General features: G+C 37.9%; 1 protein-coding gene across 3 annotated transcripts in view; it reads right to left on the bottom strand.

Moving 5' to 3' along the window:
* Window positions 1–25784, bottom strand: part of DOP1A (DOP1 leucine zipper like protein A) — a 110330-nt gene that overhangs the window by 7059 nt on the left and 77487 nt on the right. For all 3 annotated transcript variants that reach the window (XM_082633287.1, XM_082633289.1, XM_082633288.1), the window contains 16 exons: window positions 22405–24394; window positions 21160–21271; window positions 20871–21053; window positions 19327–19452; window positions 14648–14782; window positions 11823–11878; window positions 10539–10643; window positions 6213–6279; window positions 5917–6061; window positions 5667–5746; window positions 4710–4819; window positions 4303–4452; window positions 4094–4155; window positions 2443–2595; window positions 1180–1316; window positions 235–290 (listed from right to left, as the gene is read on the bottom strand). In XM_082633287.1, the coding sequence (XP_082489413.1) occupies window positions 235–290; window positions 1180–1316; window positions 2443–2595; window positions 4094–4155; window positions 4303–4452; window positions 4710–4819; window positions 5667–5746; window positions 5917–6061; window positions 6213–6279; window positions 10539–10643; window positions 11823–11878; window positions 14648–14782; window positions 19327–19452; window positions 20871–21053; window positions 21160–21271; window positions 22405–24394 (3667 nt within the window). The remainder of the gene's footprint in view (window positions 1–234; window positions 291–1179; window positions 1317–2442; window positions 2596–4093; window positions 4156–4302; window positions 4453–4709; window positions 4820–5666; window positions 5747–5916; window positions 6062–6212; window positions 6280–10538; window positions 10644–11822; window positions 11879–14647; window positions 14783–19326; window positions 19453–20870; window positions 21054–21159; window positions 21272–22404; window positions 24395–25784) is intronic.

The raw sequence follows: 25784 nt of genomic DNA, 5'->3' as shown, positions 1-25784 counted from the left end.
TGTGTCTAGAGGCCAAAGGCCACACATGTTGATAGTTTAATTCAGTCTAAAATACCTAAGGAATACATGGAACTGTATTATATCCAAATATGATCAACTGGATAATAACAGACTAAATACATAAAGTGTTCAGACAAAATAGTGTCTATACCCTCCTAGTTGTAAAGTAACGTTCGGGGTGATTTTAGGATACTACACACTGACAAGACTAAATCAAAATGAATTACATATTACCGTGAAATGTCTTCATCAGCAGTAAGTTCCTGCTCCATCAGTAAAAACACCTGTACCTGAAGACCATGGAAAAAGTGTCAAATGTTCACTTAAACCTTCTTTCAAGTTATCTTTAGGCTATATTTTCATTAATCCAAATACAGATTTTAGGATACAACTTTAGGATCTTTAAATTATACTTAGTTTCCAAAAGTAAAACTGAAAATTCAGCACAGAGCCTTGCTACTAATTTGGCAGAGGTGAGACGAAAGCATGGTCTTATTTGGTGATTATGGAACAGAGATACAGTTATCAAAAGAGAAAAAAGATTAAAGCCAGTTTCTTTGTGGGGAAGTTATAATGCTGGGTTTTTGGGGTTACAGATTCCTGTCCCTTTCCTTTCTCATCTCTTTCCCCAGCTCCCCACGTTGTTCAGATGAGGGCGACAGGGCATGGTTTGGGAGGGGAACGGACTGGTGTAGTGGGACTTAGGAAGGTTTTACTGTTTGGGGGTTTACAAACTCTTGTCAAAGTCTCTCTGAAGCAGCTTACCTGGGTAAGTGCTGCACTTCAAGAGTGATACATGCCCTACGTCAGGCCATCTAAATCTAGCTAAACCATCTCTAATCACTCTCAAGGTGCTGCAAAAGGTAGGAACCAGGCCTGGCAGCCATGACAAAGTTAAAACTCTGGTGTAGTTGAGAATGAACTAAACCAGGTCAGACGAGGTCATGGTTTGCAAGGAGCTAATAATTGCTAATGTTGCCTATTTCAGACTTTAAAGCTGTATGGAGACAGAATCTGACTTGCTTTACTATTTTCATCGGTACAAATTTTCAGTAACAGGCTTAACTAGAGTTCGGTTCTCTTCTAAGATTAGTTTTTATCCGGTAAGCATGTTGATGCTTGTCACATTGTTTTATAATTTAAATTTATTATTACCTAATTGAATTAAAATTAACTCACAAGTTCTGTGATCATGGTAGGCCAGAGTGAGGTAAGATGTTGTGGAGACATTCTTAAAAGTAACACTCTGAAGAACAGGAACACTTGAGAGTGAAGAGTTGGCACCTGGGGCAAACGGAGACTCTCAACCAATCTCTCTGAAAGAAATACAGTATATTTTCAATATCAAAATAGAATCCTTTTCATATAAACTTTTCTATATAAACTAGTTCAGTACTTCTCAAACTATCTATGATGATCAACTTTTAAAATAATTTCCAGTCTGTTGCAGATGGATACTTTCATAAAATATAATAAAAATGAATTACCAGAAAAAATCAAATTAGAAAAAAAAGATAAATAAAATACAATGCCATGTTCTTATTACTAGGTTCAACAGATTCTATCACATTGCTGTAAAGGCTTAAAATGCTTACTCTACATTTCTGAACTTACCGTGGATGGAATAACAGACTGATACTGGTCCATGGACCACAGTTTGAGTAGCACCAATCTAGTCGACTTTAAAAAAAAATCGCAGGGCAAATAGTGTGCATGTTGCACACTGGACATTAGGTATAAAGCGTTAGAAAAGGAGGAGTCACTTATCTTCTGAGAGAGAGAAATAATCCCAGTAAAGAGATGACAACTGTCATCCCCAACCCCGTCCCCGCACAGCCTGCTGAGGCTGGCTGCTGCACAAGCACACTGACTCAGCGGCAAACAATACTGCCTGGGGCAAGTTCACTCCCATCATGGAGCCATTTGGTGGCACAGGGTGATGACTGCCCTGATACCCTTCAGGACACAGAGAGCCACCAAACCCATTTGATGAAGGTTATCAAAAACCTTATACAACCCCCTACTCTGGCCCCAAACTCTAGATCTCCACCTACTTTTAGCTAAAATAGAGGCTGCGCCTGTATTTCAGACCCTCCTTTAAAGGTGTATAACCTCTCATCCACAACAAAAAAACCCACTAATATGCCTGTCTGCAGTAAAACCGTCTTACACCTCACTCTCAAACATGAATTCCTAGGAAATTTGACCCAAACAATAAAATGGAGACCATGTTTAGGTAAGTCCTATAAACTCAGTGTTTGATTTCTTTTACATACTGGTGATGATAATTTTTGTCACTTCAACAGAACAAATTTCTAATTCAACAACACTCTCCATCTACCAACGCTTGGTATATTTCACCCCAACTTATAACTTATGGAAGGTAATTTCTAAGGAACCAAAAAAATTGGAAAATAGAAAAAATAGTTTTCCACTATTTACCTTGTATATCTGGAAGATATTTCTGATACTGGTCAATTTCACTGCTAAAAATAGCAAATGCTAATCTTTTCAGAAGCATGGCTCTCTGCTCTAGCTCCACATCACGGTTTGCAAAGAGATTAAGTGAACTGCTCTGAGCCACAGCTACACGAGCTGGAAGAAAAAAAAAAAAAAAAAAAAGCAAGTGAGAGAGGCTGTGATATAGTCATCAGGTGATTTGAAAAAAGATTCTGTTTTTTGTTTTTAAGAATGTCTAGACCCTATGACATCTGGGAGAGAGGACCTCAGGGTAGAGGACTTGGGGCTCCCCTCCGAGGCAGGACTGGGAAACAGATCTAGCATATACAAGCCGGAAGACCAAGGGGTGGGAACTGCAATGTGGAGAGAGAAGAAAACTTAGAACTGTAGGTTTCAGAAGGTAAAATCACTAACAATGCCATTTTATAAAACCCTTTATTATTTTAGGCCATCTGCCGAAATCCTTCTCATTTGCTTTAAAACTTTCTGGCCTGGCCAGGCCTAGCCTACCCAGCTCTCCTTCCTCATGTCTTGTACTCACCCCCACCCCCTCCTCTGCAGGCACACTGTCTTGCTTGCTCTTCCCTGCATTCACCGAGCTTGTTCCTACCCTGAGACCTTTATTATTTTTGTCCCTTATTCCCGGAATACTCTGTCCCTAGCCCGTCTCGTGGTTGGTTTCCTTAGTTTCACATCAAATATGAGCTCTTGAGCTGTTATTTAAAATCTATCGTATCACCCTATTTCCTTCACAACTTCTTACCTACTGTCTGAAATAATCTGATCTATTGTATTAAGGTGAGCATAATACCTGGCCCATTTTGGTCTTTTAATAAATAACTGTTAAATAGATGAATCTGAACCTTAAAACAAACCTGTGAAGATTAGAGAGAATACGCTGTCCCTTTTCCAGAGGGGGAAACTGCAGCTTGGGTTAAGAACTGACAAGAAATTCTACAGATTCATCCAACTTCACTGCTATTAGTTTAAAAACTTTCCAACTTTTAGAAAACCAAGAAAACCTTTTTTTTCCAGATTAGATACTAATGAGGAAGCCTAATATATAAGCCAGTAAGATAGAGAAGAAGTGGGGTGAGGAGCGATTCTGGCCTTCCTGGCCCCTCTCTTTCTTCCTTCCGAGAAGATAAGCACAGCCCCAGGACTCTTTTTTGGCCAAGCCATGCAGCGTGTGGGATCTTGGTTCCCCGACCAGGGATTGAACTCGTGCTCCCTGCAGCGGAAGCTCGGAATCTTAACCACTGGACCGCCAGGGAAGTCCCCAGAGCCCCAGGATTTAGAGGGAGCTGTTTGCTAGGTTTGCTCCTATTGCCTGCCTTTCTCGGCCTCCCTACCTGTCAGCCTTTCATTCGTTCAGTGATTACTTACTGAGTGCCATGTTCTATGTTATGTGCCGAGGAAACAGTTTGGAGACAAATTTGACATGGCCAAATAGTTTTACTTATTATTTATCAACTATGTTGTCCTTTTTAAGTTTTAACATTATGTTCCTATCGGGTAGTAAATATAACTTGACAAAGAGCTAATTCAACAGTTTCTAGAAAAGAGCAAAGTAAATACGAATGGATCCTGTATAGGAAAGACACTGCTTAGGTTGTCACCCCACAATACTCACTCATCAAATCTCTAAATGTCGTCTTATCATGTGTCATCAGATTGTCCATAATTGCTCTCCAACTGAAAGAGACAAGGATTATGATATGTAAATAAGATTTTGTTGTTGTTTATTATTATTAAAAAAGTGTTCTACTTTGCAGATGGTAGTTGATTTCAACAGACTTTGTGAGGTGCATTATCATGTTGAGTAGAAGCAAGATGACTTACTGATTAACACAAGAGGCATCCATCTGAAAGAAGCTGGGATCCATAAAGAGGTCAAAGGCTTCTTTTTTCCAAGCTCTCCGTGTGTACTGATACCCACTAAGGCTGCTAAGCAGCTGGACACAGGCTCGATAACTAGGGGCATTATGTGCACTAGAAGGAAGGAAAACCACTGTAACCTGTATGTTATACTTTAATCACCATATTACGTTACACCTAAGTGTTCACATTTACCTAAAGCACTGATGGGAAATAGAAAGCACTATAAGAGAAATAATTTTTTTATCACTATAATTCAAGGTAAAAATAAAGTCATTTTGTGGTAATTCCAAAAATGGCAATAAAGGAACACAATTTATTTTTAACAGAGTATGAGTTAACTAACACAGCTAGTTAAATAATAATAGTACCTGTGATTTCGGAGGTAGGGCACAACATAATGCATAATATTTACAAGTAAAGGAATAACCCGTTCTTTTTCATCACTGTAGAAAACCATATCCAAAAGATGAGCCAAAACCTAAAAAAACGTTAAGAAATGAAATGGAACGTATAATCTGAGAGCTGAAACTGACAGCACTTAGAGGTGGTTTTCAGTCTGTAAGAAAATCTAGAATACCTTAAAATTAGAAAAACCTAAAATCAGATCTCCCTAAGCCATTTTTACGTGAATGGTTTCTGCCACAATTTGCGGTTTTTTCCATTATAACTACAGGATATAAATATGGGCCAATTTTACTCTTTCTAACCAAGACAGGGAAGAAGAGAAAAAGAGAGGTTAAGAACCTTCCAATGTGACAGTGAGTAAACAGCAAATTTAAGACTAGAAACTCAGTATTCCCTTCCCCTGACTGGGTTACCAGGTGGCCTGGGAAAAACCCAACCACATGAATTGAGCTGCAACTCTGTCAGTTTGGTCTTAGTCACACTGTGCTCATCTCTCTCTGTAACCACATCTGTGGAGGGGAAACAAAAATGCCCGGATAACAGGGTATAAAAGAGAGCATGTCAGAGGATGTATATAAAAATGTTTGGTAAACTGTAAATGCTTTGTAGTGGCAGGCATCATCCTACCACGTCCACCCTTCCCTACCACACTGTGATACAAAAGCACTTATCATTTTAAAAAAGTACACTTTTAAAAAACAGTGCATGGGGGGGAGCAATATCTAAAGTTATCATCACTAATATTTAACAAACTACTAACCTGAATACAAAGTCAAAACTTTATTTTATATAGTGATTTCTTAAAGTACAAAACAGTTTTTCAAATTAAAATCTTCTCTGTAAGAACTACTTGCTAATACTTAATTGTGAAACTGTTTACTTGAAAGTTCATGTGAAAAAACCCGAAACTGTTCATTTACCTCAGAGAGTAATGTCAATGCATGGACACTATATACAGAAGGTGTTACGTTTGAGGTTTCCATGGTAGGTGATAACATATCTAGGTAAGAGAAAAGACAGGTAAAGATATGGTTAGGTTTTTTTCCCGAAAAAAGCTACCTGCTAAACACAAGAAAAGAGATGATTTTACTGTACTTACAGTGTTGACTGCAACAAATTCTTAGTGAACAGATGCCTACGAATATGAACTTAAATGTCTGAGATCGGTACCTTCAACATCACACTCCAAATTGGTTCCATCTACCATTATCTTGGGAGAAGGTTTAACTTCAAGATTTCGCCGCAGCCACGTTGTCTGTTCCAAAGAAGAACCGGCGATTGCACCGATCGCATCCACTACTTTATGAGTCACATCCTGAAGAAACAAGGGTAACCCATTGTATCGAAGTATGTCCACAGGCGCACACACAACCTCACAGGTGAGCTTATCTGACTGCCCCATTGTAGACCTGAGGTACTGAGAAACACAGACTTCGGGCAACAGCTCTCAATTCACAATGACGTACCTGGAGGTCTCTTTGGTCTTTTTTATTTTCCAAACTAGGGTTTTTCATAATAAACTCATTCAAAACCCTAAAAGGACCAAAGAAAAAAACAAACAGGAAATATTAGTGTAAAGAAAATGATGCAATCGAATTTTTCACCGTGAGCGAGTGGTTTTGTGGCCTGAATTTCTATTTTAAATGTTGAATGAATGTATGTATATATGGATATCCTATGACTCAGGTGAAACGCATAAACATATGCATGAAAGACCTGTACAAGGATGTCTCTAACAGCATTATTTGTAAAATCCAAAACAGGAAAGAACCCAAACGTCCAGCAACAGAAGAGATAAATTGTGGCATATTCATACAATGAAACACCAAACAGCGATGAAAAGGAATAAATTATAGCTACATGAAATTACGTGGATAAATTTTATAAACATATGTTGTACGAATGAAGTAGACACAAAAGAAAATATTTATATATAATTATTATTCAAAACAAGACAAAATTTATCTGTGTTGTTAGAAGTCAGAACAGCGGTTTATCGTGGGGTGAAGGGAAAGGACAGTAATTGGGAGGGGATCTGAGGGGACATGTGATGTCTTATTTCTTAATGTAGGTTTGTGGTTGAACAGTTGGTATGTTCACTTCATAATAACTTGTGGAGTTGTATGCTTATAATTTGTATGTTTTCTGTATGTGTTTTATACATCAACAAAAAATTTTAAAAATACCCCAAATCCCACCAATCTTAAATTGTAATATAAAAATGGTTTCTTGGGTGTGTGTATGTGTGTGTATAGATAGACAGGTATAAAAGATTAAAAATACTTCATGAATGGAAAAAAATCCATTTCCAATGTTTGCTAAAATTCCATTCAATATTTACCTTGACTTGCTTTTATTAAGATAAATTATATGTATAATTCTTTCCAAACTAATATGAAAAGTGATATTGAAGAGCAATCATATCAATTTCTATTTTATAATTAGGAATTTTTAAAGGATCAGTGGAATGGTTGGGGAAAAAATAAGCCATCAGAAATTTAAAAAGGGAATTTTCTAGTATAACTGAAAATGACCAACTTTTAATTTAAACACTCAGAAGATAACACACATTGAGAAGGAGGTAGGATCCTTCATTATCTGAGAAACAAGAAAGAAAGAAAAAAACAGGTGAGGAAACAGTAAATCTTGTGGAGGAGAAGCTACAAGTCATAATAGATGGCCTTAATTTTTAATGAAATCAGCCAGCAGGATATTTGGTGATGATTCAAAGAACTGTCCATATGTTCCCTCTTTGAGCCTTAGAACATTTCATTGGTAGGTAAGGCAGGTACTGTTATTCCTGACAGGCGGGAAAATAGTGTTGGAGAAGTTTCCTGATGTACCCAGGGTGCCAGAGATGAGGGTTAGAACTAGAGATCAGAAGATAAGAACCAGAAATCTTCACGAGAACGTTGAGTTCCAGTGTTTACCGTTATCTGTCATCACTAAAAATTATCATACACACTAGTTATCTTAATATTTGATCCAGGAATTGCAGACATTGAGTCCACTGCTCTTTTCATTACACCTTCAATGTCTAAAACTCCTTCAGCTTTTTGGTTTAGAAGATAGACAGCACGAGGGTCTAGGGGTCATGGTGACCCCCGATGTTCCTGACAGGATTGCTAGCTCACTGTGGCCGGGCTGGGCTCCCGGTGTTACTCTGCTTCTGCAGGCTGATCTACTCTCCTCCAGCTCTCACCACTGTCTCTCCACTCCTTCTCTGCTTCCTGGTGGAAGACTACACTCTTACATTTACCAGGACACTTGAGGCCATTTTACTAAAGAGCCCTCACGTTCCCTCCCCTCCACTTCAAAATTTTCTAGACCACTGCTTGCCAAACCAGAATCACCAGTTTTCTCAAGGACAACAGAGAAGCTAAGTCTGTGTATATAGATCCTGACAACTACCCATTTAAAATCACCATCAGAGGGCTTCCCTAGTGGTGCAGTGGTTAAGAATCCACCTGCCAATGCAGGGGACACGGGTTCGAGCCCTGGTCCGGGAAGATCCCACATGCCGCGGAGCAACTAAGCCCATGAGCCACAGCTACTGAGCCTGCGCTCTAGAGCCCATGCTCCACAACAAGAGAAGCCACTGCAATGAGAAGCCCACGCACCGCGAAAAAGAGTAGCCCCCGCTCGCCTCAACTAGAGAAAGCCCGCGCAGCAACAAAGACCCAACACAGCCAAAAATAAAATTACCATCAGAGCTACAGGGGTTGAACAGAAGGTCAAAGTTCTTTGCACTTGGTTGAATTTACATCCATCCAGAGTGATAACATGTGGACTGTGTGAGGTAATGTAACCCAGGTTGGGGAAGAGTGTATTCCCTTTCCTTCCCCTCTTCTGTCTTAAGCAGTCCTTTTCAAACTTTAGGGTGTACTCAAATCACTTGAGACTTGTTAAAATGCAGATTCTGATTCGGTGGTCTGGGGTGGAGACTGAGACTCTACATTTCTAACAAGCTCCCAGGTGACTCCAGTGCTGCTGGTTGAAGGATCAACCTTTGAGTAGCAAAGTCTTAGAGAAAATGCAGCAGGACTTCCCTGGTGGTGCAGTGGTTAAGACTCCGTGCTCCCAACGCAGGGGGCCCAGGTTTGATCCCTGGTCAGGGAACTAGATCCCACGTGCATGCTGCAACTAAGGAGCCCGCCTGCCGCTACTAAGACCTGGCACAACCAAATAAATAAATTAATTAATTTAAAAAATGCAGCCTTCTTTCTCACTCTTACACCTGCCATTCCCTGGTCTCCACCCCCTCCCAGCTGCCTCTGGAATCTGGTGCTATCAAGGAGCCCCCCTCTCTCTACAATCTCCTGTCTAGCACTCTCCTCTTACATAACACTAATCATCGGCCAGGCACTATTCTAGGAATTTAACAAATATTAATTCATTTAATCCTAGTAACAACTTTATGAGGGCGGCACTATTATCGTGTCCATTTTACAGATGGAGAGGTTAATAACCTGCCCAAGGCCATACAGCAAAGAAGTAAAGGAGCTGGGATTTGAATCCAGGAAGAGTCTTTGCTGTTCACTACTCAACATCCTCAGGTCATCCTTACCATCAATGATGACTTTCAAATCACATTTCCTCCTGCTACCTCATCAGTTCTCTTTCTTCTCATGATCACACATTCAAAGAATCATCCACACTTACTTTCTCACTCTACCCTTGCTGTGTTACCGTCTCACCAAACTCCTCTCTCCTAAATCACCAATCCTCTCCAAATCATCAGTAAATACAGCCTCTTATTATATATATCCTCTTCCTTAATCTTTCTGAAGGGGTTAGCCATGCCCTCTTAAATTCTCTGCTTCTAGAACATTGAATATGCCTGTTTTCTTCTAACTTTCTGATGTTTCAATGTTTGCTTTTCTATCTCCTTTGTTGGCCCCCTTTCCTTCTTTTTTTGTCCTGTTATTTCAATCCCACCATCCACAGCCCACAAACTTGCTACCTCCCATGAGAAACCATTCCTAGTCCATCTTCTTTTCCCTCTGGTCCGTTCTACTCTTAATTTGCCAGTCACGACCCTCCTCAAGACCTGCCACCACTCCCACCCGCCCCTGCCCAAGACCAAACTTCTTAATGAAAATGCAAAATCCTTCCCCCTTCTAGCTCCCATCTCCCTTTTCATCCACCCACCATTCCACTGCTGTGCCCTACTTCATAGCCAAACGAGACAAGGTACCTTGCCCAGCGTACCCCTCCCCTTCCTGTTCCACAAAGGCTTTCTGCTCCTACCACCTCCATTCACTGAGCAAATGCTTCTTAGGGACATATTATGAACCAAGAATAATGGAGAGCCAAAGACAGACACTGCCTAGGACATCATGGTGCATGCAGTTAAGGGTGACTGGAATTTATCAAATAATCACACACATTATTAACATAGATCAGGAAACAACATGACAGAGAGAAAATGACTCTTCCAAATCTTTTTATGTTTAGGGCCCTGAACTCAAATGACCCTCCTCTAGGAAGTTCCCCTTCAGCCATCTTACTCACCCTTTTACCCCACACTTTCTCCTAAGTGACTACGGTTGCAACAGCTTTATGTTAGCACATTTACATTTTCCACGTGTATAAACACCCAATGTTCCCTCTGAATCCTCCCCCACCCCCTTTTTTTTTTACTGGCCTCATATTATACATCTAGTTCTGTACCTTTGAGAATCCTATGAGAAGGTAGACGTCACACAGTCACCCAAAACATGTTATTCAGCAATCAGACAATGAACATTATTCTTTTATTTGAAATCATATTTTTAAATGAAATTGCTTACCCAAGTATAAGAAACTGCCCTGGGGCTGGAAGGCTCAATTGTATGGAGTCTTTCAGAAGTATCAACAATGATGCCCAGCTATCCACTAAATTGGGCACTGGAATTCTGCAAGATAAACATAACTTCTATATATAGAGAAAGCCAACATCAACTTGAATTTTCCCTATATTTCCCCAGTCTTTACCATATTTTCCTACTACTTTCTCTGAAACATTTCCTGAATTTTTATAGACTGTGATAGAACATTTCTAAAAGCTTTATATTTTCTACTAATATTATATATAAAAAGAAAACCAAGCACACTGAAAATATCCAGTGTAAATTATTAGTCTAGAAATTCTGCTGTATAGAAATACCAATTTTTAATCACATGGACTCTCAAAAGTAAAATACAACTGCAATAAATCTCAGTTTAATTACTGCCATCATAGTTACCTACTCAATCCTATTCTCTCCACATCTCTCTTATATTGGCTCTTTTTCCTTCACCTATGAGTCTCTATCTCATCTAAGGGAGAGCCATCAATCTATCCTGAATATCAATCACCTCTAGAGAAATTAAGATTATTACCTCTGTTTCCGGCTGAACTTAACCCTCTGTTTCCGGCTGACCTTAACCGTAACTCCTCTCTATGTATCTAAATTCAGCTTTTAGGCAGTCCTTGCTCTAAATCACAACCAGTTTAACCTAACTTTATAAATGTTAATCATAGATCACAAACTGTTGCCAAGCTTGATGATTAAAATGGAAACTACCCTATAAGGGAGGATTAAGATTCAGGTTCTTAAGTAAGAAGTTTATCAAAACTCAAATCAACTAACTTCTGTTCAGTTGTCAGTTAAATGCAAAACTGGAATACCACAAAAAGAAGATATTTTCATATCATCATTCCTAACATTAAAAACAGATTAGATTACCATGTGTTCGCCTATATCAAAATAATGGATTTAGTGGCAGTAGGCATAGTTTCAAGAGTAGGATGTAGCTTTTCATTCATATTTAAATGATTTTCTTACAATTCACTGTTTTAATGTCCAGTGTATCTTTAATACACTTAGGTGTTTACGTTCGTAGGATTTGCATGACTGGGTCATTAAGAGACCAATGACCTTTATTAGTATATCTGTAAACAATGTTTTTCTGTTTCTACTATTAGTTCTTTTAGTTTTAGAAGGAAAAAAATAAGCAACTTCTTGAAAGAATTCAGGTGCTTTTCTCCTATATTTCCTAACTTTTATACATTGCTAAATGAAATGAGGAGAGATCCACATCAGTTATCTTACCTTTGAATATAAGCATAGAAAAATTGAAGCATGCAGACTTCCAGAGAAAGATGTTTCTATAAACAAAAGAAATCAGTTTTATAGTGAAGAAAAATGCTGCCTTTCCTTTTCATAGTTGCAACTACTCTGTATTTTACTGCCAATTTTAAATTAAAAAATGAAAAGCAAACAAAATCAAACACTAGGTTGTCATAAAAACCACGCAGCTCTCTTCCATGTAGTAGGGAAAACACAAAACAAAAGCTATTTAAAAAGTTGAAAATGGACAGAAGAAATCAAACTACTCTCAGTCCCCCGTCCCGACCCCATATCCGAAGTTGATACCCCAGTCATTACTTTTAATGATCCATTCACTCTGTAAGCATCAACACTATTTTTATTTTAATCAGCCTATGCTTGGCTGGGGCTATCAGAATTAGGTTGAAATTTTTTATGAAATGGGAATTTAAATCTATTTTACCACACGTTTCTGTTAAATTAGTGTAGTTGTCCCAAATTTGAACTAACTCCTAACAGCCTAAAATGTAATCTTTAACTAAAGGTAGTGCTGAGTGTAACGTATAATAAAAAGAACACAACTGTCCTTAAAAATCAGTAACTGGCAAGAAAATAATACTGATGTCCACTGAAATTTACCAATTCATTACTTTTTAGTATGAACTATTCCCTTGAAAACTTCCCCTTTTACCATATAAAGAAAAATTCAGAATTTAGTATATTGAGAGCAGGGGGCGCAGCAGTTGAGAGGTGTAGAATTTGCTCTTATTTGTTTTTATATCCTTCACACTTAGCCCAATATCTCGGGCACAAGTAGATGCTCAAAATATTATGCTGAATTGAGCTTTCACATGCAAATTTAAAATTCTGTCACAAATGCCCCAGAGGTGATTTCAGAAGAGTAAGGAGATTGTTAAAAAGTTAATAAGAGGATTAATCTCCAAAACATACAAGCAACTCATGCAGCTCAGTATCAAAAAAACAAACAACCCAATCCAAAAATGGGCAGAAGACCTAAAGAGACATTTCTCCAAAGAAGATATACAGATTGCCAACAAACACATGAAAGAATGCTCAACATCATTAATCATTAGAGAAATGCAAATCAAAACTACAATGAGATATCATCTCATACCGGTCAGAATGGCCATCATCAAAAAATCTACAAACAATAAATGCTGGAGAGGGTGTGGAGAAAAGGGAACCTTCTTGCACTGTTGGTGGGAATGTAAATTGATACAGCCACTATGGAGAACAGTATGGAGGTTCCTTAAAAGACTACAAATAGAACTACCATACGACCCAGCAATCTCACTACTGGACATATACCCTGAGAAAACCATAATTCAGAAAGAGTCATGTACCAAAATGTTCATTGCAGCTCTATTTACAATAGCCAGGACATGGAAGCAACCTAAGTGTCCATCAACAGATGAATGGATAAAGAAGATGTGGCACATATACACAATGGAATATTACTCAGCCATAAAAAGGAACGAAACAGAGTTATTTGTAGTGAGGTGGATGGACCTAGAGACTGTCATACAGAGTGAACTAAGTCAGAAAGAGAAAAACAAATACTATATGCTAACACATATATATGGAATCTAAAAAAAAAGAAAGAAAAAAGAAAAAAAAATGATCAGAAGAACCTAGGGGCAAGACGGGAATAAAGATGCAGACCTACTAGAAAATGGACTTGAGGATATGGGGAGGGGGAAGGGTAAGCTAAGACAAAGTGAGAGTGGCATGGACATATATACACTACCAAATGTAAAATAGATAGCTAGTGGGAAGCAGCCGCATAGCACAGGGAGATCAGCTCGGTGTTTTGTGACCACCTAGAGGGGTGGGATAGGGAGGGTGGGAGGGAGGGAGATGCAAGAGGGAAGAGATAATGGGAACATATGTATATGTATAACTGATTCACTTTGTTATAAAGCAGAAATTAACACACCATTGTAAAGCAATTATACTCCAATAAAGATGTTAAAAATAAATAAAATAAAATAAAATAAAAATAAACTCACAGTAGGAAAAAAAAGTTAATAAGGACACTGGCTATTCACACACGCAAGTAGTACACTCTTCAGGCAATAGAAAAAATAATTTAATATTTTCAGATATGTGTAATAATTCTTTTAAGGAAGTGATTAGGTCTATTTTGCCTTGGCTTAAAATCTAATGTTTTCAGTTGGTAAATATTTTTTAAGAAAATAGGACCTCTTAGTGTTGCTGGAACAAAGAGCAAAAAAAGTAGAGAAGTCCATAACTTTATTAATTTGTAGACTTTTATGTCTGCCTAACTAGAGACAATGCATTGTGAATGGAGAGACTCCGTCATTCATTTTTTGGAAGCCCTTGCAAAGCACAGTTTGTACAGGGTCAAGAAATGACACTGACTAGAACTAAGGTTATGGCAAAATGTGGGGAGTTTACAGACTTGAGACATTCATTCTGAGGAGGATGCAGTAAGAAGCTGTGAAAAAGGCAACAACTGAGGTAAACAGACCTTGGGCTCTGGCTTCTGTGCTCTTCCTTTACACGACCAGAAAAATGTCACCTAAGAGTTTGGTCACACAGCCCCTAACTGCCTTAGATGTACACATGGAGAGCTACAAGCAGTGACCTGCCCTTCACTGGCCACAGGGATGGTCACAAGAGCAAGTCACTGCAGATACTGAGAATTGTTTATTAGGGCGATTCGAGGAACACATGCAGTCAGTTCTGCAATCCTTTTAAATAAGAGGATGTATTGTACAAAAAATATCTTGCCTACCAGGGTCATTTCTGAAATACAACTGTAAACAAATCAAAGTTCTTCTTACCTTGTCCTTGGCTATGGCTGGGGGCTGCTTTAAAACTTCTTTTACAGTCTGTATGACAGTTTCTGCTCTCATGACACTGATTGAACGAACCAGTTCTACTAGTAAAAGCTGTTCTTCACTGGCTGCAGGAATAACCTGGAGGACACATCATTGTATTCACTTATGTACGTATATATTTAAGTCTTTTAAGACAAATCACAGAATCAAGAGAATATTTTATGGCCTCTTCTTTAGGTAAAATTTCTTTTTTTAATCAATATAATACCTGTACATCATTTCAAAAAATCAAATAGGACAAGAAGCCTTTTAAGACAAAATAGCAGTGCCCTCGCACTTCTCATGCCCCAAAGCAACAATGCTCAACTCTTAGCTCTTTTCTATCATTTCTGAGTAACATACACTGTTATTACTTTTCCTACTTCATAATATTTTCTTTAATTTTACACATCATCTACTGACTTCCTGCTTTAGAAGACAAAGGTTTAGCTCTCTCACACTTTTCTCCCTATGCTCCCGACACAGTTACGTCATAACTTCATTTAAATCAACATCTAGGGTTCACATGACTACTTAGGGTTATGCTGTGTATTATCACTGCCTGTCTTTTCTTGTACGACGTTTTGTTTTCCCTAGAGTTAAACTGTTTTCTTTTGCCGATCTTTAAAACAGTTTTCATTATTCATTCCAATGATAAGGTTCAACGAGTCTAGATTAATAAAATAATTTGCCTCAAAGAAATATAATTGTTTTTAATTTAATTTAGTTTTTTTAAGGACTTCCACCAAGAAACACTGGATATGATGAACTATGTATGCGCTTTCATTCATTTCAGAGTTGTTTATGGTATGAAGAATTAGTTATGTATATTTTGTATATAAATTTCCTCTTTTCACTAAGATCATGATGAAAAAAATAAAAGATGTATGAATAATTGTATATCAACCAGCAGATGGATGAAATAAATGAATATACATCAATGGAAAGGAATACAATGCCCGTATTCATAATATTTTATATGTAAATGTGTTTAAAAATCTGATAGTATATACAAGAAAACATGGTTATCATTAAGCAGTATGACTTCAGTTGGATTTGTCTACCTTTATAAAAAAAAACTTCCTTAATTGTCACAATGTGTTTAATAGAAGTGTGTGTGCACATACACGTGCATTTGTGTCTTTGCACTATTTTTGTTTGCTTGGTTTTCTCTATCACATGTTCATCCACAAACATGCCAAAGACGGTAAATGTCCTGTAATTGTGTATTCAAAAACATCAGATAATTAATCTCTCTACCTTCTACTTGGGTTGGTACTCTCTAGGCTTGCTATACAGTATCATCTTGATATCTTTCCTGTGACCATTGGTCTTAAAGATTCCCTTTCCTTTTCTTCTGTGTCGGAACTCCTATTTCTTGGATCCCACGTTGCCTTCTTTCTTGTTTTTTTCCTCCTCTGGTGGAGATACATCTTACAATAGCTGAGAAAGGGTGAATTGATCAAATTTTTTTTTGTTTTTTTGAGACATTTCATGGTCAAAACTCACTTGAGTGACAGTTTGGCTCAGTTAGAATTATAGATTGAAACTAATTTTCCCATCATAATTTCTAGTGCTGCTGTTGACAAGTCTTATCATTATCCCATTGAATATGACCAGTATTTTCTCTTTAGAAGACTGTCAGATCTCCTTTTTATCTTCAGTGTTTTGAAATTACTTGCTGATCTTTGTGTAGACATATCTCTTTTTACAGTGCCTGCAGAAACTCATTTCCTTCATTTCTGTGGAATTTCCTTGTACCATTTCTTAAGATACTTTTCTTCCCTCATTTTTTCTATTCCTTCTTTCTTCAAAAAGATATTGAGCCTCTGGTATCATTTCCCTAATTTTTAAATCTCCTTTCATCTATTTTCCATATCTCTAAATTTACATTCTATATTTGGTATTTATCTACTTTCACTTTCCAACCCTTATAAGTGATTTTGTTTTGCTTCTGCTATAAAAATTTTTAACATTCAAGATAATTTAAAAATTTTGCAGTAGTCTTTCTTATAATCTCTTCTTATTTCATGGATGCAATATGGTTTTTACCTCTTGAAGGACATTACTATTATTTACATTTTCTTCTGTTACCTGCATTGTTTCTTTTGACTTTCTCTATTTAGTTGTTTTGGTCTTTGTCTAATTTTTTGAGACTTTCTTCATATGACTTGGCTCTCTATCAATTTTAAATGTGAGTAATAATAATATACCTATATATATATATTTACAGAGTGCTTATGAAGTGCTGTGCATTAGTAAGTGCCATATATATTTTTTTCCTTCTTCCCTTCCTCCCTCTCTCTCACTTTTTGATTCTCACAACCCCACGAAGTAGTATTGCTACCCTGAAGAAGTTATATAGTTAGTGAGTGGAGAAGTCAATATTTGAACCCCAGAGATCTGGTTTCAAAGTCTGCAGTCTTAACAACTATGCTACTATTGCCTTTCAAAAAGAAAGTAAAACATGATGGGAACTCAAGCATTTGTGTGCAGGACTACTGGATAGGTGGGCCTTCCTGTGTGGTGATAGTAGCCTAGTTTGTTTTTGCTAGGAGACTCAAAAACTTCAGTAGCTATAGATCTTTTTTCTTGGTCAGGTCATTTTCCTAGAGAGGAATCCTCCAGACTCCTACCTGAGGGACATAATAGCCATCTCACTGGGGTGAGGGTGATTCCCATTTTTCAAAATGTAGACTTTTGAATGCTGGTTTCAGCATGAAGTCTAATTTCTACTTGTGTCAACCTTATGCCCTTGGGTCAAGAGCCCCTCTTTTTAAAAAATAATTAATTAATTAATTTTTGGTTGTGTTGGGTCTTTGTTGCTACGATCAGGCTTTCTCTAGTTGTGGTGAGCGGGGGCTTCTCTTTGTTGTGGTGCATGGGCTTCTTATTGCAGTGACTTCTCTTGTTGTGGAGCACGGGCTCTAGGCGTGTGGGCATCAGCAGTTGTGGTGCGTGGGCTCAGTAGTTGTGGCTTGAGGGCTGTAGAGTACAGGCTCAGTAGTTGTAGCACATGGGTTTAATTGCTCTGCAGCATGTGGGATCTTTCTGGACCAGGGCTTGAACCCATGTCCCCTGCATTGGCAGGCGGATTCTTAACTACTGCACCACCGGGTAAGCCCAAGAGCCTCTCCTGATAACCTCTTCACAAAGTAAACTTGACTCCAGTCTCCTGATGGGACAGGGTAAGAGAAGTGGGTGGTTGGTTGCTTGGGCTGGGAAAAAGGGATCTATAAACTCTCAATCAGTCTTCCAGATTTCAGCCCCATCCTAACTCTCTGCCTTTAAGAAGTACCTGATACTTCTGCTTCCAGAAACTGTCTATAGTTTTACAGTGGGAATTGATCCCCTTCTTGCAGCAACTTAGTAGAGCAGAGAAGCTGATACTGATATCTAAGTCAATTACAACTCAGACATGTGTTTTTCATCTCGCAAAATTTTGTTGACTCTTATTTTTTTGTGGTGACCTCTCCCAATTTTTTTGTCATTGTGGGTTTTGCCATTTAAAATTTTTTTACTCTCATTTTTGGGAAGAAAACAGAGAAAAATGCATGTGTTCAATATGCCATATTAAACCATGTGTCCTTGACTGATTTTAAATAGTCTAGGATCTCAGTTCTGTCCAATGTAATAACTACTACTGAATCCTCACATGCAAAATGTCATATAAGTGGGAATGTTAATTTCTATTACTTTAGATGTCAGCCTATATGTAATGTGAAATCAGCACAAAAATAACAGATTAGAAACCTTTAGCTGGACAAATCATATATCTTATGGGAACATAAATTATTTAATAGCCTTAGTATTCTAATGAGTTAGTATTTATATCCAATATAGAACACTTTTTTGAGCTTTCTTTTCAGATTAAAAAAATATTTATCTATTAATTTCATTTATTTTTGGCTGCATCAGGTCTTAGTGGCGGCACGTGGGATCTTGTTGTTGCAGCACGCAGGCTTCTCTCTAGTTGTGGCGTGTGGGTTTCTCTCTAGTCGTGGCGCGTGGGTTTCTCTCTAGTCGTGGTGCATGGGCTCCAGAGCATGTGGACTGTGTAGTTGTGGCATATGGGCTCTCTGGTTGTGGTGTGTGGGCTTAGTTGCCCCGTGGCATGTGGGATCTTAGTTCCCCAACCAGGGATCGAACCCGCATCCCGTGCATTGGAATGTGGATTCTTAAGCACTGGACCACCAGTGAAGTCCAAGAACACTTTTTTGAGCTTTCAAACCCACAAAGCAACAAAATTTTCACATACATAATCCAAAGACAACATATGAATTACATTTAGAAATGATTTAAGTGGTCACATTGTAATGAAAAACTAGTCAAGATGAAAATTTCTCTCCATATTCTTGCTCTGTACCTTGAATGACTATCATTTAAAAAACACATTGTATTATATTACAATTTCTATGTAAAATACAGCTACAGTTTTAATATCACATTAATTACTTGTCTTCACATAAAATATCTTTTATATTTATTTAAGAAATTTAAGTAATATATCATTATCTAAACCTGTACACAAACTTGTTGCCTTTCCACCACCCACCCTATCCCAGCCCCACTGCAACTAATGGAGAATTGAAAATCAGCATGTGCTCACCATATGCTTACCAAATGAAAAGACAAATACATACCTTGGTCCTAGTGGTGGTTTTGCTCTGTCTTCTTTCATTCCATACAAAGGCGATGGCAGCCATAAAGTGAACACCATGATTCATTGAAATGGGCCCCAATAATTCTAGGATCTGCTGTCTCAAGTTCTAAAAAAATTTAAGCACAAGACAGTGAATTAAAAATTATGAAGCATTAATAACTGGATTGCACTTTTAGTTTTTCTTCAAATAATATACAGAACTTGTATGTTTTACTACCTAAATAATGGTAGAGGAAACTTTAATAGTGTTAAGAGATGCAACCATGGTCATTTTAATTCAAAAGGAAAAAAAAACCCCTATAATAGTTTAATCCAAACATCAGGACTTAAATAAAATTTTCTAATGATTTCCACCCTTCCCCCGCAGTGCCCAGTGTGCTCCCATGACTCCCAGATCTAGGAAGTCAGGTCTAGGAGCAAGATTAGGTAATTGAGGGATATCCATTTGACAACCTGCCATAGCATAACATGCTTTTAAACATTCACATAATTTCCCTCTAAATATAAAGTAGAAAATTTGGAAAATACCTAAGAGTATAAGAAGAAAAACACTTTTTTAAAAATCAACCATTAACCTCATCATATTAAGATAATCACTATTAACACATGAATTTTCATTATTCCTTTTTTCTGCAGATAAATTTTTTTTACATAATTAGAAATACAATATTTGTTTAATTATGTAACATCCCTGTTTCACTAAACTTTTAAGCACTTTCCATCCACTAAGAATTCTTCAAAACCATGACATTAGTGGCTACATAATGTAACACTGAACAGATAATTTATTTAATCATTCCCTTATTGTTTAGGATCTCTCTTTTTTCTGCCATTAAATAAGGCTATAATAAATATTTTATGTATGTATTTACATAATTTTGATTACCTTAGAATTCATTACTAAAGTAGATTACTAGGTCAAAGACTATGAAACTTATTTAAAGATCTCTGTACATATTGCTAAACTGTTTTCCAGGAGAGATTTGCATATTAAAATGTCAGCTTGAAATGCCCTAAAAAAAGGAACAAAGTTATAACATGTATGAATGAACCTCAAAAATATTATGTCACATGAAAGATACTAGATACAAAGGACCAAATAATGTATAATTCCATTTACAGGAAATGGCCAGAAAAAGCAAATCAATGTAGAGAAAACAGATTAGTGGTTGGTTGTGGTTAGGGATGGGAACCGAGGGGCTGCAGATGGGCATGAGGCATCTTTCTGTGGTGAGGGGTACGCTCAAACATTAGGTTGTGGTGACAGTACTATAGCTCTGTAAATTTACTAAAAAACCAAACAAAAACAAACACAAACATTGAATTATATATGCTTAAAAAGGGTGAATTTTGTGTTATGTCATCTCAATAAAACAGTTAAAAAAATTACTTGATAACTAATTACACAATCCATGCAGAGTATCATAAATACTACTCAAATTATTCACAAGTTCAGAACATAATCTTTGGGAGAATCCTCAAATAGCCTCTTGAGCACCAAGGATGAAGTGTGAATTATCTAACCTTTGTGGCTCCAAGATTAATAGTGGTAACAGAGGCGGATGCAGCAATGGTTATCTTTTCCGAAGAATCGGCCTGATGCAGTACGCTCCAAAGCAGTGTCACAGAGGACATGATCATGTGAAGGATCGAGAGGATTCCACTGCGGGCTTCGAATAGGTGTTTCTGGTCTACATTGACCAAAAGCTATTAAAGTTGGGGGAAGAAAATGTATCACTTCCTGAGGTTTACAAATGGGACTTATTAGGCCTCATGATCTTTCAAAAGCAGTCAAATATTTGTGCAGTCTTACTTGGTGATACTGTGTAGTAGGGTCCAACAAACAGTAGTGGATAATGGCTGTGATCCCTTCCAAAAGGGTAAGAATCATATCTGGTGGAATAATTGATGCCATCCACAGAGGCCTGAAATAAAATGTATCCATTTGAACACAAGTTCTGTGAAAGAGAAGTTTGTGTTTTATCAGTAGTAAATGTCCAGCATGTGACAGGCACACAGTAAGTGCTCAATAAATATTATATAAATAAATAAGTGAATAAATTAGGAGCTTTTATACCCTCATCTAATAAAATAAGTGAGTCACATTAAATGTCCTAAAGTTCTTTTTGGATAATAAATTCTACACAAAACAAATACAGCCAGTAAATCTCTAGCAACCATGTAATGGCAGGTATATCAATATTAAAGGATACAGGCAGTTTTCTTATATTTTATATCTAGTACCTGAGATTATACAGGAGATAAACCAGACACTAGTCTATTAAACATCTCGATAATTTTGACAGATTAATTTTGAACACGGCCTGGGGATACAGATAAAATTCGCCACCAAACTATGAAAATCCTAAACGAGAAGTAAAATCAGATGGGAAAAGAATTATTTGTAATTTTAAATTAATTTTAGTGTGAAATTAATTTGCACTTAGAAAACATATCAGATAAAACCAGGGAAACCCTTTGCTGAGCTTTCTATTATGTTTGTCAGCTCTGTTAAGAGCATCAAAATTAATTTCAGCTCTTAGGAGAAAAAAGTCCTGTTTATATAGTCCTTCTGTTTTCCACTCCTGATTCTTTTGTTGATACTCTTCCTCAATGTTCTTCTTTATGAAACTAAGATACTGTTTGTAATCTAATATTAACCACTAATTTACTTCCCCAAATGGTTAGTGGTTATTTATTTATTTATTTATTTATTTTTGCGGTACGCGGGCCTCTCACTGTTGTGGCCTCTCCCGTCGCGGAGCACAGGCTCTGGATGCGCAGGCTCAGCGGCCACGGCTCACGGGCCCAGCTGCTCCGTGGCATGTGGGATCTTCCCGGACCGGGGCACGAACCCGTGTCCCCTGCAACGGCAGGCGGACTCTCAACCACTGCGTCACCAGGGAAGCCCTGGTTAGTGGTTATTTAATAATAGTGGTTATTATTTAATAATAACCACTAATTTACTTCCCCAAGTTGCAACTGACTTACTAGATGATTAAGCAGTAATATATGTAAAAAAATGTTAATAATGTCAAAATTAAAAATCAACCCTTACCTACTATCAGATAATCCTGTTTCATATTTGTACTGTTGAATTAGGTTATCTAGATTTCTGCAAAGCTGTAGCGTCACAGAAACAACCACTCTCTGTAGAACTTTTCCCATGTAAGGCAGAGTAGACGTGATTAAACCAATCCATTGTGGGTGCATCTTACAAGCACAGTGTTGATGCAAAGCTCGTATCACCGCACAGAGGAACATGCCTTGAGATGTGATTGGCTGGGCATGCAGATACTGAAGAGAGGTCATGGGCTGATGGGGATTGATGTGTTCCAGATCAGATACCACAAAATCAAAACCTGTTTCACTCTCTTCAGGGATAGTCATTACCCTGTGTTCTAGAACAATGAGTCTCTGAAGCACTTTAAGAAGCTGTGACTGGAGTGTGCTGCCATTGTCAAATTCATCTTCTGAGAAATTGATCAGGCTGTCCTCTGAGAAACCTTCTTCCACAGCAACCATGTTCTTACCTGCCATCTTTTCACTGTGCCATTTCTGTGCACTAAAGATAGATGACAGCAAACAGTGAAGAATCACTTTCTGAACTTTGCACTTAGATAACATGTCAGAGATAAAACTAGGGAAACCTTTTGCAGAGCTTTCTATGACTTTTGCCAGCTCAGTAAAGAGGAGTGTCAAAATTTCAATGCTCATCATCTGCATGTTTCGATTGCCTATTAAATCTTGTGACGTGACCTTGACATGAGTTGGGTAATGGCTACGCATATAATATAAGCAGAGGGAAATAAGGATTTCTATGTACATAGAACTCCGGAAGTTATGATTCGAGTCCACAGGAATGTGACTATAGAAATCTTTGCCCATAACAGAAATCCGGTGTCTGGCCAATAGATTCTGAAGCAGAGACAACTGAGGAGTATATGCATTATTTACACTAGTGGTTGAAATGGCATTTACAAAAGCAATGGGGTTAGTTTTCAAGATGGCCTTGATGGCAGAAAAAGCGTACAGAGTCCTTGATGAATCATACAACTGGAGATACAAAAGCACATGTTGATAGAGTGGATGGATGTTGAAATTGGGAGATCTCCGTGATCCTGGAGAACCCATGTCACTCTCGATTTCAGAAATTTCCCCCTCTCCACAGCTGTACCAGTTCTCTAAATCCAGACCATCACTAAAGAAGACACTGGTTTGTTTGAGTTTTTCATTTGAAGTTTTTTTCTTGTCATCATCCTTTTTTCGGGCAAGTTTTACTTTAGGTTTTGCTCCTGGTTGTTTACCTGACTCCTTAACAATTGTTTCTTTCTCTGAGACTTTTTCTGATAATTTTTCTTTGAAGCTGAACTGAATACTACTGTGACTTCTCTGTCTAGATCTGGTTTCTGCAGAAGCAACAGAAGAGTCATGGAACATCTGCGTGGCTCCTGAAATACAAGGTGAGGAGCTATTTCTGGAGATTCCATTTGGCACACGCTCACAGCCTTCCTCTGCAGACACAGACAAAAACTGAGAATGTTCATTACTCGGCAAAGCAATCTGACTCTGCTGAGCGGACTGATCTTCACTTTTAATCATCTCCTCACCTGGATCTACATCATTGTCCTCTGGGGGCATACCTTCAGCTTCTAACTGGGATGGCACTGATGCAGATTCTGCTTCGAGGCCACTTACGACTTTACGTATCAGGTCAAAGACTACCTGCTGAACTTCGTCATCTGGGGAGCCTGCGTTTGGCATCTGGGAAGCCTCCTGCACATTCACGTTTTCAGGGTCAACTTCGTAACTCAAGTTGTCCCCAGCAGAGGACTGAGAACATCCAGAGTCAGAACTCTGAAGTGTTTCTATCTGTTGGTCTGGAAGATCAAAATCAGATACCACCATTGGAATTGTCTCACTGCTGGTACTTAGAAGGGACAGTCTGTCACTTAATGGGTTAACAGTAAGACTGAAGTTCTCTATTTCATCCATGGTAAGCATCTTTTCACCATTTCCTGTCGATGCAATGAGTTGTACTTGGCTTACTGGCATATGAGAAAAAGAGTAAAGGAAAAATATAAAATATATTAAAATAACTGAAATGTAGACTGAACAAGATTTTTAATTACTTTCATTACCTCCTTATATTTTCCTATTAAAATATTTATTAATATGCTAGACTTTTTAAGTTAGAAAATTATGTAGATGACCATTAACTAGAATTTAATAGACAATTCAATACTAGAAGGCCTATTATTCAACTGAATTAAACAAAACAGCACATTTAACAGATAAAACATAAAGCTTTGCCCTTATCCCCAAATACATCCTTTTAAAATCATTTAGTATATAGTTAGTATATAAATACATAATCTTCTTGATTTTAATAAAATTCAACAAGCATTTATGAATTATCTAGTTTGAGTAAGGCCCTAAACCAGGACAGGAGGGTGAGGTAAGGAAAAGACATCACTGTTCTAAGAAGTTTAAAACTAGCAGGGCATCACAAACATCCATTTCGGTACTTTTTGGGGGACATTCTTTTAGAGAGGCTTAGTTCCATGCAAGCAGTGCAAAATCAGATGCTTCAAATTTAGGAAAAGCATCATGACACCACAGGTGAGGTCTGAGAATGATCTCAGAGGACAGATGAGAGTTCAGCTGACAGGCAGGAACTATGGCAGGCAAAGCGCTAACACAAGAGTTCTGGCAATAAGCAGGGTAGAGCATGTTCTTAGAAGATTCAGGGGAAGCAGTGGAAAGGTAGTTAGAGAAAGGAACCAAGGATCTGTAGAAACACACTAAAGATGAAGTAGGAGCACGACAGTTTAGTTCTAGCTTCACCGCTTACCAGCTGTGGGACTTTGAGAAAGCCACAGCCTTCTAAGCATCAGCTTCTTGCTCGGTCAAATGACCTTTCATTACTGACCTCACAGGATTATTTGACAAGAGATACAAATGAAATATTGAGTCTTTTGCCCCTAAGGTATAATCATCTAAGGGGGCCATTGTCAGTGTATTACAGAGGGTATCACTTGACAATTTGTGAAGTGTGGACTTTATTCTAGCAACAGAGAATATTTATCACACACTTACACTAGTCTCTGCGCTAAACATGTCACAAACATTACTATATGTAACGTTCACAATGAAGCCTTGAGAGGTGGGTGTTATCATTCCTATTTTACAGATGAGGAAAATGACACATGAAATATAAGGTGCGTTATAAGCTTACTAAAGGTTCCCCGTGAAGCATCTACAGAGCTTTGCAGGGCCAGGATTATACACTCTGAAGGTTCGTTGTTAATACTGAAGAATGTTCCTGACCAGAGCTGGGCCGAGTCCTCCCCTGAAAGAAGCCACTGATAACAGAGACCCAAGTGCCCTCCGATGGTCACTGATGCGGTACATAGTGACACAGCCCACGTGAGCACT

This window comes from Mesoplodon mirus (assembly GCF_964341445.2).
Source record: "Mesoplodon mirus genome assembly, chromosome: 10".
NCBI classification, from domain to species: Eukaryota; Metazoa; Chordata; class Mammalia; order Artiodactyla; family Ziphiidae; genus Mesoplodon; species Mesoplodon mirus.
The sequence above is the reverse complement of the archived record's forward strand: the minus strand, read 5'-3'. Positions and strand labels throughout refer to the sequence as shown.